This window comes from Microcebus murinus, chromosome 1, assembly GCF_040939455.1.
Source record: "Microcebus murinus isolate Inina chromosome 1, M.murinus_Inina_mat1.0, whole genome shotgun sequence".
Taxonomy (NCBI): domain Eukaryota; kingdom Metazoa; phylum Chordata; class Mammalia; order Primates; family Cheirogaleidae; genus Microcebus; species Microcebus murinus.
In genome coordinates this window covers 68,906,174-68,923,440 of record NC_134104.1, presented here as the reverse complement: position 1 = coordinate 68,923,440, position 17,267 = coordinate 68,906,174, and the positions used below count along the sequence as shown (strand labels likewise).

Below are 17,267 nucleotides of genomic sequence, written 5' to 3'. Positions count from 1 at the left end.
TAGGGAAATGAATAAGCGTCTAACAGAAGAACAAGCCAGGAAAACATTTGAGAGGGCCATGAAACTGGAACAAGAGTTTACTGAACATTTCACAGGTTGGTACCATGTGTTACAAGTGCCCTTTATGATCGAATTTTGCTTTGAATCCATGTGAACTGACCCATTCAAAAGAATTCTGAACTATGCCTACATCTACCAATAGTAACTAGAACTGTCATTTCCAGAATAAACTCTTACGGTCTGGTTTTATCCTATGGAAAATTCATCTAGCATAGACAGTAGTGATGAGGAATCTTGAAATTTAGTGTTTCTTAGGTTATTGGTTAGAACAACATGTACAGGAATAATTCCTACTTGACCAGAGGAAAAATAGATTTAGATTTGGTTTCTTCTATGAAATTCTGTTTTTCTCTCATCATTTATAAATTTTGACCCATTTTTTCCAGCTGTGTTGAGGTATAATTGACAAAATCTGTGTATATTCAAGATGTATAGTGAAATTTAATATACATATACATTGTGAATTGATTACCAGAATCAAATTAACAGATTTATCACTACACATACTTACCATTTTGTATGTATGTGGTGAGGACACTTAAGATCTACTCTTTACTAACTATTGTCACCATGCTATATGTTAGATCCCCAGAACTTATTCATCTTATACCTGAACGCTAATACCTTTTGACCAACATCTCCCCATTTCTCCTACCCCACAGTCCCTGGCAACCACCATTCTACTCTGTGCTTCTAGAAGTTCAACATTTTTAGATTTCAAGTATAAGTGGAATCATAAAGTATTTGCTTTTCTGTATGTGGCTTATTTCACTTAGCATAATATCCCCCACATTCACCCATGTTGTCACAGATGACAAGATTTCTTTCTTTGTTATGGCTGGATAATATTCCATTGTGTATATATACCATATTTTCTTTATCCATTCATCTGTTGCCAGACCCTTAGGTTGCGTTCTATTGTGAATTATGCTGCAATGAACATGATAGTGCTGATATCTCATCAGCATACCAATTTCATTTCCTTTGGATATATACCCAGTAGTGGGATTGCATGATCATATAGTAGTTCTATCTTTAATTTTTTGAGAAATATCCATACTGTTTTCCATAATGGCTGTGCTAATTTATATCCCACCAACAGTGTACAAGGGTTCCCTTTTCTCCATACCATTGTGAATACTTCCTTATCCCTTGTCTTTTTGATAATAGCCATCCAAACAGGTGTGAGGTGATATCTCATTGTGGTTTTGATTTGTATTTCCCTGATGGTTACTGAGATTGGACACTGTTTCATATATCTCCTGGCCATTTGTTTGTCTACTTTGAAAAAATATCTGTTCAGGTCCTTTGCCTGTTTTTAAATGGATGGTTCAGTTTTTTTCCTGTGAAATTTTATGAGCTCCTTCTATACTTTGCATATTAGTTATTTATGTTTTACAAATATTTTTCCCCTTCTAAATAGGTTGCTTTTTCATTTTGTTGATTGTTTTCCTTTGTTGTACAGAAGATTTTTTCATTTGATATAGTATTCCCACTTGATTATTTTTTTATTTTGTTGCCTGCGCTTTTGATGTCATATCCAAAGAATCATGGCCAAGACCAATGTCAGGGAGCTTTTTCCCCCACTTTTCTTTTAGGAATTTCATGGTTTCAGGTTTTACATTTAAGTCTTTAATCTGTTTCAAGTTAATTTTTGTATATGATGAATAATAAGGGTCCAATTTCATTCTTTTGCATGTGGATATTTAAGACACTGACCTTTCCCCCATCTTACATTATTATTGGCCCTTTGTCAAAATTAGTTGTCCTTTGATTTCTTTTAAAATATTACTTAAGAAGAGAAGAATGGGGAACAATTTCTAATAATCTTATTCAGTTTGTCCTTTATAATGATCAGCCTGTGTTTGGTGTTCACACTGAGTACCAATAAGTGTCATCGTATTCTAAGCCATGTGCTTTTTTTCTTCTTCTTCTTCTTTTTAATTTCAGACTTACAGAGAAGTCACAAGAATAGTACAGGGAAGTTTTATATGCTGTTCATCCATATTCATCAAATGTTAACATTTTACCACATTATTAATTTTTTTATGAAGCATTTGAGAGTAAGTTGCAGGCAGATGCCCTTTGCTTCTAAATACTTCAGTGTTTATTTCCGCAAACACAAGGACATTCTGTTATATAATCGTAATATATTGTCAAAATCAGGAAATTTAAGATTAATAATATCTCATCTAACTATAGATCTTATTATTATTCCATTATTATTATTATTTCACCAATACCTTTAGAGCAAAATGGGAAAAAAAAAATGTTTTTCCTATTCCAAGACCCAATCCAGGGGCACATGTTGTATTAACTTATCATATTCTTCAGTCATCTAGAACAATTCCTCAGTCTTTACTTGTTATTCATGACCTTGACAATTTTTAAGAGTGAAGGCCAGGCCAGTTCTATTGTAGAATATCCATCCCTTGATTTGGATTTGTCTGAGATTTTCTAGTGATTAGATTTAGGTTATGCATTTTGAGCAGAGAGATTAATGAGGTAATAATGTATCCTCTGTGCTTACAGGACATTTATGATGTCTATTTGTATCGTTACTTCTGATGTTAGTTTTAATCATGTAATTAAGGCATCTGTAGTCTTATGCTTTCCAAATTCCTTATTCCATAATGAATTTACAAAGTAAGCAAAATATATATGTTTTACAAGCTAACTCCCAAGTAACGCTTTCTTCCTAAAATAAGTCATTATATGCTGTTGTCAACCTACGCTATGAAACACTATCAGATTCTGCCATATGCTGTTGGAGTGCATCAGAATGCCAAACTGATGAACCAAATGTTTTGTCAAATGAACTGTGTCTTCAAGGACATTAAGCCACGTCTGTATTTAGCTCTAAATGTGAACTTTCACAAAACTAATACTAGTGAAAATTATGTTATTTAAAATTTTTGGTTACTCAAGCATTCTTAGCTGCATAAGTTGTAAGCCGACTCTACAGACATATACCCCTCCTCCTATGCATGTGTAATCGCAATCATCAAATACACAATTTTATTTAAAATCTCCATATGACATTTTATGCTGGGTTTTTGAGATCATGGAAATCTATCTGTGATGCTCTTCCAAAATCACCAAGGATCTTTTTGTAGTTTAATAGATGACTTATTGACTTATAATTCTGAACTATTTCACTTACATATAAACATTTACTGTTTTCTTTAAAAGTTACTCAAGCTTAGTGCCATCTGGCAAGACTTTTTGTTTTGTTAACTGATCTTTATTCCTCACAGGTCTCAGGAACTCCAGCTATTCCCAAAGAATAGTTGCTAGTAATTGTTACTATATTTTTTATTCACACATTATTTCAGGCAGCAAATAAACTTACCTGATATTGATTTAATAGTTAGTGGTTAGTCTGACCACTGACAAGCCAGATTATGTATGTCAGTTCACCTATACTACAGTACCTGACATACTGAAGAAAGTAATATCAATCTGTAATTAACTCTTTTCCTCCAAGATCCTAGCCCCACCCAAGAAAATAATGCAGAAACATAGCCATGCTTGCTTGCTTTCTGTGATACTGTACCCATCCTCCTTTTTTTCTGTATAAATTTATGGAGAAATCAGAAAAGTTAAGGAAATACATAATTTGTTTTAAAAGAATAAAGCTAATACATGCTTAGATGATAAAACAATAAGCAAAAGAAAAAATCACCAACTACCTTTTTTCTTTTTCCTTCAGTCAGTGTCTCTGTTGCCCAGGGTAGAGACAGTGGCATCATCACAGCTCACTGCAACCTTAAACTCCTGGGCCCAAGCAGTCTTCTTGTTCAGCCTCCTGAGTAGTTGGGACTACAGATACATGCCACCATGCCTGGCTAATTTTTTTAGTTTTTGTAGACATGGGGGTCTCCCTATTGCCCATTTTTTTTTTTTTTTTTTTTTTTTTTTTTTTTTGCCAAGCTACCTTCTTTTATTGGATTTTGAGTAAAAACAGGAACCATGTCAAATGGCTGGTCTCAAACTCCTGGGCTCAAGCAATCCTCCCATCTTTGCCTCCCGGAGTGCTGGGATTATAGGCATGACCCACCATGCCTGGCCACCAAATACCATTTTTTGACCAATTTTTAAAAGTAAAAATTTTGTATTATACAAATAGGAAAATTAATGAAATGAGCAGTTTTTCATAAGCAAACAATACATAAATGATGATTCTTACTGGATGAATAACTGTAAGATTTTGCTTTGACAATTTCACCATCATAATTGTAATGGCAAAGATAGACAATTAATGGAGATTTCTGATTTTGTTCCTATTATTACAGCTATTGTACAGGGAGATACGCTGGAAGACATTTACAACCAAGTGAAGCAGATCATAGAAGAACAGTCTGGTCCTTACATCTGGGTTCCAGCAAAAGAAAAGTTATGAAAATTGATGTTTCTCTATTGCTCTTTTCCACAATCTCATTTTGACACTTCTTTGCCCTTTCCTCTGGAGTCTGTCTTCAAAACTCCTTTCATGTCGAATCATGTCACATGCATCATGGTCTGCAGTTGCACTTATTTTTGACATCTGGTGTCTCCTTCCAGTTTTATCATCTGTATTATTTTATGTCACTATTGGCTTGTGGCCATTTTTCAGAACTAAAGATGGAATGGCCTGACCAGCTATTAAGGGTTCAGGGAGATGCAGAAATTGTGGTAAAATTCCTTAATGTTTAAGGGAAAGTAACTTTAAGAGATTTTCAGAAAAGCTTTATATGCATCCTTTTCAAATTTCAATACAAATGAAAAAGTGGATTTAATCAGTGATTTAGTAGACTCTGAGCAACTATGCACGTTTAACTTTAATAGCATGGTTTGGCCAACATATTAGCTCTCAAATCCTTTTCTCAATTGGCTTCTGTTATCAAAGCAATTATTTCATTATAGACAAATAAGAAACATATGTTTTTTTTTATTTCAAAATTAATGTCTGAGTTAACTTTCATAATTTCACAAGGGATAATTCATTTTTCATAAGAGTTATTAAAGTCTTATTGTTTGTTTGAGGGAGTTTTTTCCCAATACATTTGCTAGGAATAACAATGTTCAAATGTTTTTAATCTACTTGCATGACACTATTTAGAGTGTCTTACAAAAGTTGTTCATACATAATGATCATCACATTTTCTGAATTGAGGCCATGTTTAGGTGCTAAGGGAGCTTACCTTTTACTCAGAGGGTTGAGAAAATTTCATAGACAAAACAGACATACAGTGGTGATGTAGTAATCATTTTGGCAATGGAAAAGGAGTCCAATTCATAGCCTAAAACTTTAGGTATATTCTTAGGGGTCAGATTTTAATGAATATTTTACCCACAATAACTGCCTATTTTGTTATAATAAAATATATATATAAATATATATAAAACTTTCTTTAACTAAACTCTGTAACTATGGGAATTATTTTCTTTACATAGTTGCACACACACAAACATATATATATATATTTAAAATATATTTTTTTTCTTTTGCCACCTACTCCTAACTTTTTGTTTGGTTTTTAAATTAAATATTAATTGAATAGACGTATCCTCCTTAATCATGTGAACTGAAAATGGGGGTATGGTGTTTGTGAGGAGAAACATTTAGGGAAATTACATTATAAGTAAAAGTCTAAGCATATTCTCCTCTTTTCTACAGAAGTTTTCAAATGGTTCCTGGGGTTTTTTGTCATTGCTGTTCTTGTCATCAAGTTTGAGTTTGGTTCTCTGCCTTTCCTTCTAGTTCTCCTTTTATTAATAGGAAAACAAACAAAAGCCCCATTTATGTATGTGTTTTTCCCTCAGACAACTTCCATCTGCTGCTCTGCACTAGGGTTGCACAGATCTTCATGTTCAGCAATTTTATGAAATTTTAGTGAAAGGTAGAAACTACTTCAGAAATCAATTTCTCTGGTTCTTAATATTAATAATATCATTTGGCTTCCCATTGGTCTTTGGAGTTGTTTATTAAATATTTGTTTTTGACAACCTCCTCGTTATAGTTTCTTTAAAAAAATGAGTACTGGTTTGTAAAGAATTATCAACATTATTCATTCCATTTATGAAGAAGAGGAGAACAGCTAATAAACTTTATTGTAAAATTCATATGTTAAATGTGTCTTGAATTTTGAAAGAATATCTTACAAGGTCACATTTTCTTGGAACAATTTCACATTTTCAGGTATCACGTAATTTATAAACTGCATTCAAAAGCCATTAGGCAACCTAATCAAGATTTCATCTGTGGGTTTGGGAATTTTTAACACATTGAAATACATATATACTATAGCTGTTACACAGATGTAGTAGGTTGTTACCAAACATGAACATAATAGAAGAAAACTATTGTAAAACCTCAAGAGCTTCAGAAATCACCTTACAGCAACGCCCCAGCATTAACCACTTTAAAGTCTTTACTAAATAGTCACATGTTGCAGAATGTAAAGAGGTTATAAAATAATGCTATTTGTGTGTTAAAATCTATATTAACATTGCTTTTCTGGTTGTCCTTGTTAAGTGATTTTTTTTTTTGGTAAGAAAATACTTTTGTGCAGCTTTCTAGATTGTATGGAATTAATAGTGAAATTGCTAATTGATGGATACTGTGCAATAGCTGCTTTAGTATTACCACTTAGTTTTTTATAAAAAAACAAAGTGGTGTTACTATCCCCACTTGTAAGGCTTAAGTGAAATCATTTGCCCAAGACAACTTAGCTAATAAATGGCAGTGCTTGGCATTCAGTTCCAAGTCTCTCTGCCCCAAGTCTACATTCTGTCCAATATACTATGCTGCATCGTTTTTCAGTCCCTACTCTGTAAAGCACTGTGAATTAAATTGCCATTCTAGCACCTTTTACAAAGAAAGAAAGAAACTTATTACCCTAAAATCAAAGTCTGGAAAAAAAAAATAAATAAAAAATAAAAAAAAAGAAAGAAAGAAACTTAGATGAAAATCTTTGCCCAGAGTCATACAATTAGTAAGGACAGACCCATAGAATAAATCACTCCCATCACAACTGAAAAGACTATTTCCAGGAAACTATTCAGCCTAGCCCTGTCACAGTGACACACAAAAAAGGAACCTCTTTAGAACCAAAATTGAAACAGTATTCATTAGAAAAAAGTATACTGTATTCTAATGCACAGGGAATAACACACATTTTCAAATGATTTATGAAATAATTCCTTATTTTTGATATATCCCTTAATATCCCTAAGTTGGCAAAAAGAAAAATGCCTCTTAAATTTGGCTACACATTCCTGGTGGGTTTTGTTCCATAACTGCCTAGAACTCCTCAATCCATGATGGAAGCAAGCTTGCAGAGCTCATCCCAGCAAAATACTCTGGTTAACAAATACTGCTAAACAACATAGTATTTAAACTCCAAAGATGGCAATTCAGGGACTTTAATAATGAGGAAAAATTGTTTTCTAAAATATTAGAACAGTTATACCTTCCAAGATTTCTGCCTTGGAAGAGAAGGCAGATTCTCTGCCTTGAACACTCCTAATTTACATGTGGTGAAATAGAAGCCCAGAGATTCCCATGTTTTAACCAGTTACACTGAAAATCAGGAGAAGAACCAGGATTACAACCTTTAACTCCTGCCTCCTACAAAATGGTTTTCCTACCAATACCAATTCCTTTCCTTCCCAAGCTATGAGCTGAATTTAGTGGGCTATTCAGTCCCTGGAGGTTTGATATCAGTAAGTTATGATATTTCATTAAGGAATTTGCATTTTGAAAAGATGGGGAAAATATGGGTGTCACTTCTCTGACCCATATTTAGATCATCTGATGTTTTAGTCCAATGTTTAAGATGCCATTTATCTTCCTCTAGAGATGCACAGTATAGCTGTCACTAACTTTGGCAGCAGTGTACTCTTAATGTGAAGAATGTGGACTGTGGAACCAAAGCTGGATTTGAGTGCCACTGCCACTTACTGGTTATGTAAATAACCTTGGACAAGTCTTGTCATCCCTTTTTACTGTTTAATTATCTGTAAAATGGAGATAGTCTAAGGATCAATAAGATTACAAATAAAGGGGACTAGCACATGCACACTCTAAAAACTAATTCCCTTTTCCTTTGGACTCAGAAGCCTGGAATTGTTCATCTCTCCTTGTGCAAATTAACCTGACTATTTTGCCATATTTAAAATGGGATTTGAAGGCCGGGCGCGGTGGCTCACGCCTGTAATCCTAGCACTTTGGGAGGCCGAGGCGGGCGGATTGCTCAAGGTCAGGAGTTCAAAACCAGCCTGAGCGAGACCCCGTCTCTACCAAAAATAGAAAGAAATTAATTGACCAACTAAAAATATATATACAAAAAATTAGCCGGGCGTGGTGGCACATGCCTGTAGTCCCAGCTACTCAGGAGGCTGAGGCAGTAGGATCGCTGAGCCCAGGAGATTGAGGTTGCTGTGAGTCAGGCTGACGCCACGGCACTCACTCTAGCCTGGGCAACAAAGTGAGACTCTGTCTCAAAAAAAAATAAAATGGGATTTGAATAACTGCTTTGCAGGATTATTGTAAGGGTTAAATTAGTATATAAGAAGTCCCAATTACATCATCTGATATCTCACAGTCAGTACATATTCTTCCCCTTACTTTGGGGTGTGTTTATGTTTGGTAGCAGACTAAGAGAAGAATATTGTCTACCATTCTTCACCACCTATAGAGAAATTTCCTTTGACTTCAGTAAAGAAAGTATTTACATTTCAGTCTCTCTAATCATGTTTTCTCATCTCTTCTAAGGATCCCTGTTTTTTGTCAGATGCTATGCATTGTGGTCCACCCCAACTCAACCTCAGACATAGAACTGGAAAACATCAAGGTTTTATAAACCATGCTCATCTCTGTTCAGTCCTAGACCCAGCAGTCCTTAGCAATTCTCCAGAATATTGTTGAGAGTCTAGAAACAGGGATAAGACAGTAGTGTGAAAAATCATACAGGCACAGTGGCTCATGCCCATAATCTTAGCACTCTGGGAGGCCAAGGCAGGAGTATCGCTTGAGCTCAGTTGAAGACCAGCCTGAGTTAGAGTGAGACCCTGTCTCTACTAAAAACAGAAAAATTAGCCGGGTGTCATGGAACATGCCCATAGTCCCAGCTACTTGGGAGGCTGAGGCAGGAGGATCCCTTGAGCCCAGGAGTTTGAGACCCCAGTGAGCTACTATGACATCACTGCAGTCTACCCAGGGTGACAGAGTAAGACTCTGTCTCAAAAAAAAAAAAAAAACTGAACTCCCTTTCTCACTCCCCTCCCCTTCATATTGTAAGAAATAAAGGCCGGGCGCGGTGACTCATGCCTGTAATCCTAGCACTCTGGGAGGCTGAGGCGGGCGGATTGCTTGAGGTCAGGAGTTTGAAACCAGCCTGAGCAAGAGCGAGACCCCGTCTCTACTATAAATACAAAGAAATTAATTGGCCAACTGATATATATAGAAAAAATTAGCCGGGCATGGTGGCGCATGCCTGTAGTCCCAGCTACTCGGGAGGCTGAGGCAGTAGGATCGCTTGAGCCCAGGAATTTGAGGCTGCTGTGAGCTAGGCTGACGCCATGGCACTCACTCTAGCCTGGGCAACAAAGCGAGACTCTATCTAAAAAAAAAAAGGAAAGAAATTTTTTTAAAAAAATAGAATAGTCACTACATACTCATTGACTTTCCACTACCAGCTCTTTCTCCTTTCCACCCATAAATATGGTTACCTAAAGGTTGTCAAAAGAATAAATCCTGGTCTGCAAACAGCATTGTGAACAGAATTGATGGTCAGATAAAGTGACATTATTGTTGGAGACTTTGGGAACAGATACTAAACCTAACCAGGGAGAGTTTCACAGTATGATTTTCCTAGCAGTCTATCACCTATAGTAATAATAAACAGGTAAAGGAAGATTTAGAGGAAGGATATCAGAAAATGGTGATGGCTGGAATTCTCTTCCACTTCTTCTCTTCCACTTCTCTTCCAATTCTCTTCTCTTCTTAACTTAAATGTGACATATGCAAACTATATAAATATACTTAAGTATACATATATCTCAATAAATTTTTACAAATCAACATTATCTTATGTAACCAGAATGAAGCACAAAAAATAGAGTATGACCAGCACCCCAGGGGACCCGCTCAGCTTCCTCCCTGTCACTACTCCTACCCCAAGGGAAGCCACTATTCTTTCTTTTTTTTTTTATTTCAGCATATTATGGAGGTACAAATATTAAGGTTATATATACTGCCCATGCCCCCCCTCCCACCCACCCGACACCCGATAAATGTTATTCCTATATGTCCACTTAAGTGTTGATCCGTTAATACCAATTTGCTGGTGAGTACATGTGGTGCTTGTTTTTCCATTCTTGGGATACTTCACTTAGTAGAATGGGTTCCAGCTCTATCCAGGAATATACAAGAGGTGCTATATCACCGTTGTTTCTTAAAGCTGAGTAGTACTCCATGGTATACATACACCACATTTTATTAATCCATTCATGAATTGATGGGCACCTGAGTCGTTTCCACAACTTTGAGATTGTGAACTGTGCTGCTATAAACATTCGAGTGCAGGTGTCTTTTTCATAAAGTGACTTTTGATCTTTTGGGTAGATTCCCAGCATTGGAATTGCTGGATCAAATGGTAGATCTACTTGTATCACTTTAAGGTATCTCCATATTGTTTTCCACAGAGGCTGAACCAGTTTGCAGTCCCACCAGCAGTGTAGGAGTGTTCCTATCTCTCCGCATCCACGCCAACATTTATTTTTTGGGGACTTTTTGATAAAGGCCATTCTTACTGGAGATATGTGATATCTCATTGCAGTTTTGATTTGCATTTCCCTGATGATTAGAGATGTTGAGCATTTTTTCATATGTTTGTTGGCCTTTATTGTCTTCTTTTCAAAAATTTCTGCTCATGTCCTTTTCCCACTTTTTGATAGGGTTGTTTGATTTTTTTCTTGCTGATTTTCCTGAGTTCTAAATAGATTCTAGTTATCAGCCCTTTAATGTGTAGCTTGCGAAAATTTTCTTCCATTCTGTGGGTTGTCTGTTTGCTCTCTTAACAGTTTCTTTGGCTGTGCAGAAGCTTTTTAATTTGATCATGTCCCATTTACTTATTTTTGTTGTTGCTGTGATTGCCTTTGGGGTCTTCTTTATAAATTCTTTGCCTAGGCCAATGTCTAGAAGAGTATTTCCAACGTTTTCCTCTAGGATTCTAATAATTTCACACCTAATGTTCAAGTCTATCACCCAGCGTGAGTTGATTTTTATGAGAGGTGAAAGGTGTGGGTCCTGTTTCAGTCTTCTGCATGTGGCTATGCAGTTTTCCCAGCACCATTTATTGAATAAGAATTCTTTTCCCACTATCCTTTCTTATATATTTTTTGTCTACAGTGAAATTCACTCTTTTGTGTATGATTCTGAGTTTCAACACATGCATAGAGTCATGTAACCACCACCACAATCAAGAACACAGAACAGTTCCTTCATCCAAAAACATCCGATGCCCCTATGTAGTCAATTTCTCCTCCCACCCCCAACCTCTCACAACCACTAATCTGTTAGTGTCTATGGTTTTACCTTTCCCAGAATGTCATATAAATGGAATCATAAATCATATGCAGCATTTGGGGTCTGGCTTCTTAGCAAAATGCATCAGAGATTTATCCATGTTGCTGCACATATCAATAGTTTGTTATTTTTCATTACTGAGTAATAGTCCATCTTGTAGATGTACCAAACTTAATTTATCCATTCACTGATTGAAAGACTTTTGGATTGTTTCGGTTTTCTCCGCTATAGCTGCATATTTCTTTACCACCCTAGAGCTGCAGGAACAAGGAGTGAGCAGCAAGGGGAAATGGGTTTCTGATACTGAAAGCCATGCAGGCCCAGCCCCACCCTCCCTCCATCAATACTGTGAGCATCCACGTATTTAGGCAGTTGCACAGGAGCCCATCGTCCTAAAACAAACTTAAGTGCAGAATAGATACCAAGAGGCTATCTACAGAAGGAGTTTGTGCCTAAAGTAGGAGACTTACAAGAACGAGCACTTTAGAATTTCAAACCTTCAGGAATAACACTCTCATCTTCCAATAGCCGAGTGTGCCAGTAACTGGTGCCAGATTCTCATTGCTAGTGTCCTAAACAAAATAAATGTCTATTTAGGTCAGTAGTAAATGAGAAGAAAATAATCTGAGCAACAAACTGAAAAGTGGGATTGTCTAACAGCCTTCTTACAATTTAGAAAACAGTCCATAGAGACAAAGTCCTGATCTTTTAAGAAAATTTTATTTTTATACTTAAAAAATGGGATGAAGTGGAAAAAATAAAATATATAAGTAAAATAAAAAATTAAAAAAAAGAAAATCTTATTTGTTGAATTCCAGACAAATGATTGTAGTTTGTTTTTCAAAATCATTAACTATTTTCTTTAGGTGGTAACCTCTGTGCATTTTAGTTTAGTTTTAGAGACAGGATATCGCTCTGTTGCCCAGGCTGGAGTGCAACGGCTATTCACAGATGCAGTCGTAGCTCGCTGCAGCCTTGAACTCCTGGGCTCAAATGGATCCTCTTCAGCCTTCCAAGTAGCTGGGATTACAGGCGCACATTACCACACTTAGCCCCCTGTGCATTTTAAATATTACTTATATTATGTGATTTGTAGAAATCTAATTCTAGTGCAGTGTACTTAAGGAATTCTTGATCAGAGGTGGCTCTTCTGATTGGTATGACACTTGCTCTTTCCTGGGTGCAGATAGCACACATGACCTTGTTCAGTGTTTTTCCATTTTTATCACAATATGACTTCTCACCTATGTGTTTAAAAATAAAAAAGGTCACTCTAGGCTAACACTTAGGAAATACTGGTATGTATCTCTATTTCTGCCTATCAACTGTTAATGACCAATTTCCTTTGGACAATTTGTACAGTATAATGACTTTTTTAACTATATAGAAGTCTGTACACAAAACAATTAGCATGTGAAACTTACTAATGAATTAATCAATGACATAATGAATTTTCTGATGGAAAAAAAGACTAGGAGTGATGTAATCTTTCTTCTTTAGAATGTCTAAAATTAGGTTCATTTACCTCACAGATGGGATAGCTAAAGACAAGACGAAGTGTATGAAAGTCCCATATGTTCCATGCTATGAGCCTCTACAAAAAGGTTTTCTAAATCTTGTGTCACTTGATCAAAAATATCTACTTCCCTAGTGATATTTAAGACTAGAAAAGACATCTTTTGAAAATAGATTCCTTTCTCTGAAAGTTCAGTGCTTGGCCAGGTCTAGTTTATCTGACATACTCACCTTACTAGGAAAAATCTTTACTAACCTTTCAGCTGTTTCTTCCTGTGCCTAATAATGGTCGGACTTAGTGGAATATTCTCTCAGTCACCTAACTTTAACTTTAGTGCTTTTTGAAATTTCTCTAACCTAAAAATCTAGTCAGTCACTGAATACTATTCATCCTTTCTGAACATCATATGTTTCTTGCTCTCATTTCCACTGTCATTACTATTCAGATGTTTACTTGCCCCCACCCTAGGCCTGGGTTATTGCAGTGGTTCCTTATGTCATCTCCCAGCCTCTGGTCTACTCCCTTGCTGATCCAGCCCTCCACCAGATGGCTTTCCCTACAGTGCAGCTTGGCTTGTGCTTCCCCTCTCCTAAGTGACTTTCATGTATCCGAAATCCAAACTAATTTACTTGCAAAAGTATAATTCCTGAAACACAGTGTGTAGTCAATAAGTCATCTGCCACCACTAACTTCCCCAGCCATACCTCTTACACACCCTCTGCAAGCTTGTCTCATTGCTGTCTGTCATGCAAATTCCTACCTTGCTACCACCAGCTCATATCTGCTGTGTCCTCCCCACCAAAGTCCTCTCATCAAATCCCTAATTTCTTCAAGGCCACCCTAAATCCCTCCTTCTGCAGAAGCCTTCCCAGTGACAGCCTGGATGCCTGAACTCCTGTCGTGCTCCTGGGGTGTCCACTCAACACTGAGCATGTGCTGCCTCTGCTGCTTTTACCTCTGTGGGTGTCTCAGACTAGGTGTAGTCAGTCTTCTGCCCTAGTGAGGTGCCCATGGCAGATCAGAGTGCACTTCTACTTCTCTAGAACCTGCCAGCCTCTGTGTAGCACGGTAAAGTCTTCCCTGCTGTGGCTTTTTAGTGGGCTGAAAACCAGCCTTCCATGAGCGCTGGCAGTAACTTCATTTGCAGATTGGCGGGGGGGTGGGGAGATAAAGGAGGGGATGGGAGTGGATAAAGAGGTCTGACTATAAATCTCTAAATCCACCAAATTTTTTATTTATTTATAGTCCTTTCCTTTCCGGTTCCTGGTATAATAGTCTCCCTTCCTGGACATGCTTTGTGATTTTTCTCTCTTTGTATCAATTTTATCTTCCTTATGCATATATGTTTTCATAAGTCAGCTGAAACCCTCCTTGGAAATAGCTGGGGTATAAATAATTTCCCTGAATGTCTTAGTGACAGCCAAATATAGTATTCTTGATTTTATGTATTCACTCTTTACCTCTTGTTACACTGGTTTCTGCTCTGATTAAATCTTTTTTTCTTTTTTTTTCTTTTTTTTCTTTTTAAAAATATTAATTTTCTTTTTTCTTTTTTATCTTTTTTTTAAGACTATGAACTCAAAAAGTTATACCATGAGATTAAATCTGATATTCAACAAAATTTATTAATGGATGTAAAGCTATGTCTCCAGAGTTATTCTTTGAGCCTTTGTAATCCTACATTACAACTGCAAGTAAAGTTTTCAGGAAAAGAAAACTTTCGTGGTTTGATAATTAAAATAATAAACTGAGCTCAGGGTTGAGGGACTTAATTGCAGGCTTCACTCAGTTGGAGCCGAGCCTTTCCTTTCCTTTTCTCCAAGGAAGAAGCATTGTCTGTTTTCCCTTCAAGATTGCCCTCTCTGCTTGTGTTCTTGATCTTCCTCACATCTTCTCCAGTTACCCCCATTTTCTAGATCTTCAGTCTCCTCCTTCCATGGGCTGCTGTGCTCTGCCCATATGGTTAAATCTCCCCTATTCCCTCCTTACTCTTGACTCTGAACCTTCTGAAATCAACCCCTCTCCTCTTCCTTTCTTACCCAAATATATTGAAAGAGATACTCTGTCCACTATTCCCTTCGTTTATAATAAATAATACCATAATTACTTACTGAATGTCTACTGCTACTGTATTCCAGACCTGATGCTAGACATTGAGGATGGCGGTAGGCAAGACACCTCCCCTGCCCTCAGGGAGTTCACCTTCCTGGCCAAGCCTCAGCCTGGGCCATGCCACGGAAACTGCTCAGACTCGTCCCCAAATCCTGCTGCTCTTCTCGTTTCTTCCCCCTCAGCAGCATCAGACACTAGTAATGATAGTTAAGAACCTCCTAAAACTTAATAGTTCACACTTAGAAATCATCTTCCATGCTCAAGGCCCCGTGACTAGTATAGAGAAGAGCAAGCACAGAGTCCGCGTTTGAAAAGCTTGCACACAGACCGTGGCATAGCCCACGTGAACAGGGCTTCCCTTGCGGCCAGCTCCATAGGAAAGATACTTTTAAATAGGAAAAAAAAATTATTCACGAAACTTGCTCAATATATCTACCATTGTCCTCAATATACAAATTCAGACTTCTTACCCACTCAGCAAAAGTTTGATATCACATTATTTCTGCGAAAGTTCACCTAGTTGTCTCTGGGCATAACAGCCCCTCCAAATGTCCCCCAGAATAAAAAGTTGTTGGGCTTGTTAGTTAATCAAAGACATCATGGCCCTTCTAGAAATAGAAAAATACAAATTATGAGGAGAAGAGCTCTTTGTATTTCACACTATGGGGAAGGGTCAGGAGGCCCCCAAAGCAGACTTGCTTGGGCCCCAATCTTACCAAAGTGTTAGTGAGACCAGTTCCTTTAGTTAGTATGCTCTCCCGCCAACCTCCACATGAGTCCACAACGGAGACCAAACCATCCTAAGAACTTCTGCTCCTCCAGGAGGCTGTTTGTGTGTCAAATTACTGGCTTATTTTTTACTCCCTCATTACATCCTACTCATTCCTTGGGCATACCGAGGTATGTCTGCACCGCAGAAATGAGAGAATCCAGCCCTACACCGAGTCAATTCCCCACTGCACACAGGTACCAATACAAAACCGCATCCATGCCAAGACTGAGCAAATGGGCACGAGGCAGATAGAAGGCCCTGGGTCCCACACACAGCAAGGTCACTGATGAGTCACAGCTAAGGAATGAGCCCCAAGAAACAAGGGGAAGAGCTCACTGTGAAAGAGCTCACCCAACTTCTTAGGTTGTGGCCGTTCTGACTCCTGATCAGTGTCCTTTGGAGTTTTGCCAAAGGAATGACTCGGTGGGTAGACATAAATCCTCCAGTAACCTCCAGGCTGCGCCCGGTGGGTGCCAAAATGAGCCTTTTCCTCTTCATGGTCAGGAGGGCAAGGCTTGCTAAGGACACGTCTATCTATTTCATCTTCTTAGGACAGGCCATACTTTGAGAACCACTGGCCTAGAAAAATAGTCAACACGTCCTTTCCTCTCTCACATTTTTCACTCTCTTCCTCCTCTCTTCTCCTTCTTTGTCCCTTTCTGCTTCCAACAATTCCTCTCTGGTCCTCTTCCCGTCTTCCAAAGCGTGAAGAGTGAGCTAGCTCTGCCGGGAACCTGGCTTCCAGCTCTGCCACTGACTAGAGCAAGTCACCCCCGTTCTTTAGGTCCAAGGAGAGGCCGTTGCCTCGACTGTGAGATGCCCCGCGGCCAGCTCCCCTGCAGCCAGGAGGAATCCACCTGGGTTCCTGTCTTGTGCCTCCTTCGTGCCAGGTGTTGGGAGGGAGGCCAGTGTGTGCTTTAGTTGGCCTTCGAGCTTCCAGCTCAGACTCGGGGTTCTGACCTCTTCTTCCTTCCTTCTCCAGTTGGACGTGATATTTGGGATCTTTCGAGGACAAGAGGAGGGGAGGACGCCCTGGACTGCGGGGCAGATTGCTGAGGGGAAAGAGCCCGGGACCGCTGTGCGGGTCCGCAGTGTCAGCCCGGCGCGCCGGCCCGCCAGACGAGGCTCCAGCAGGGGGCGCCCGCGCGAAAGCCAGGCCGGGCTGGTCAGCCGGGTGTCGGTCGCGGGCCGCGCGGGGGGCCCGGGGGCGTGGACTCGGCCAGGGCACGCCCGGA

At 38.4% G+C, this 17,267-nt stretch overlaps 1 protein-coding gene across 24 annotated transcripts in view; it reads left to right on the top strand.

Moving 5' to 3' along the window:
- DLG1 (discs large MAGUK scaffold protein 1) overlaps window positions 1-8,561 on the top strand; it is a 280,182-nt gene extending 271,621 nt beyond the window's left edge. For all 24 annotated transcript variants that reach the window (XM_076002734.1, XM_076002732.1, XM_076002729.1 and 21 more), the window contains 2 exons: window positions 4-95; window positions 4,356-8,561. In XM_076002734.1, coding sequence (XP_075858849.1) covers window positions 4-95; window positions 4,356-4,462 — 199 coding nt within the window. In that variant the 3' untranslated portion in view covers window positions 4,463-8,561. The remainder of the gene's footprint in view (window positions 1-3; window positions 96-4,355) is intronic.
- Window positions 8,562-17,267: the final 8,706 nt, after the last annotated feature.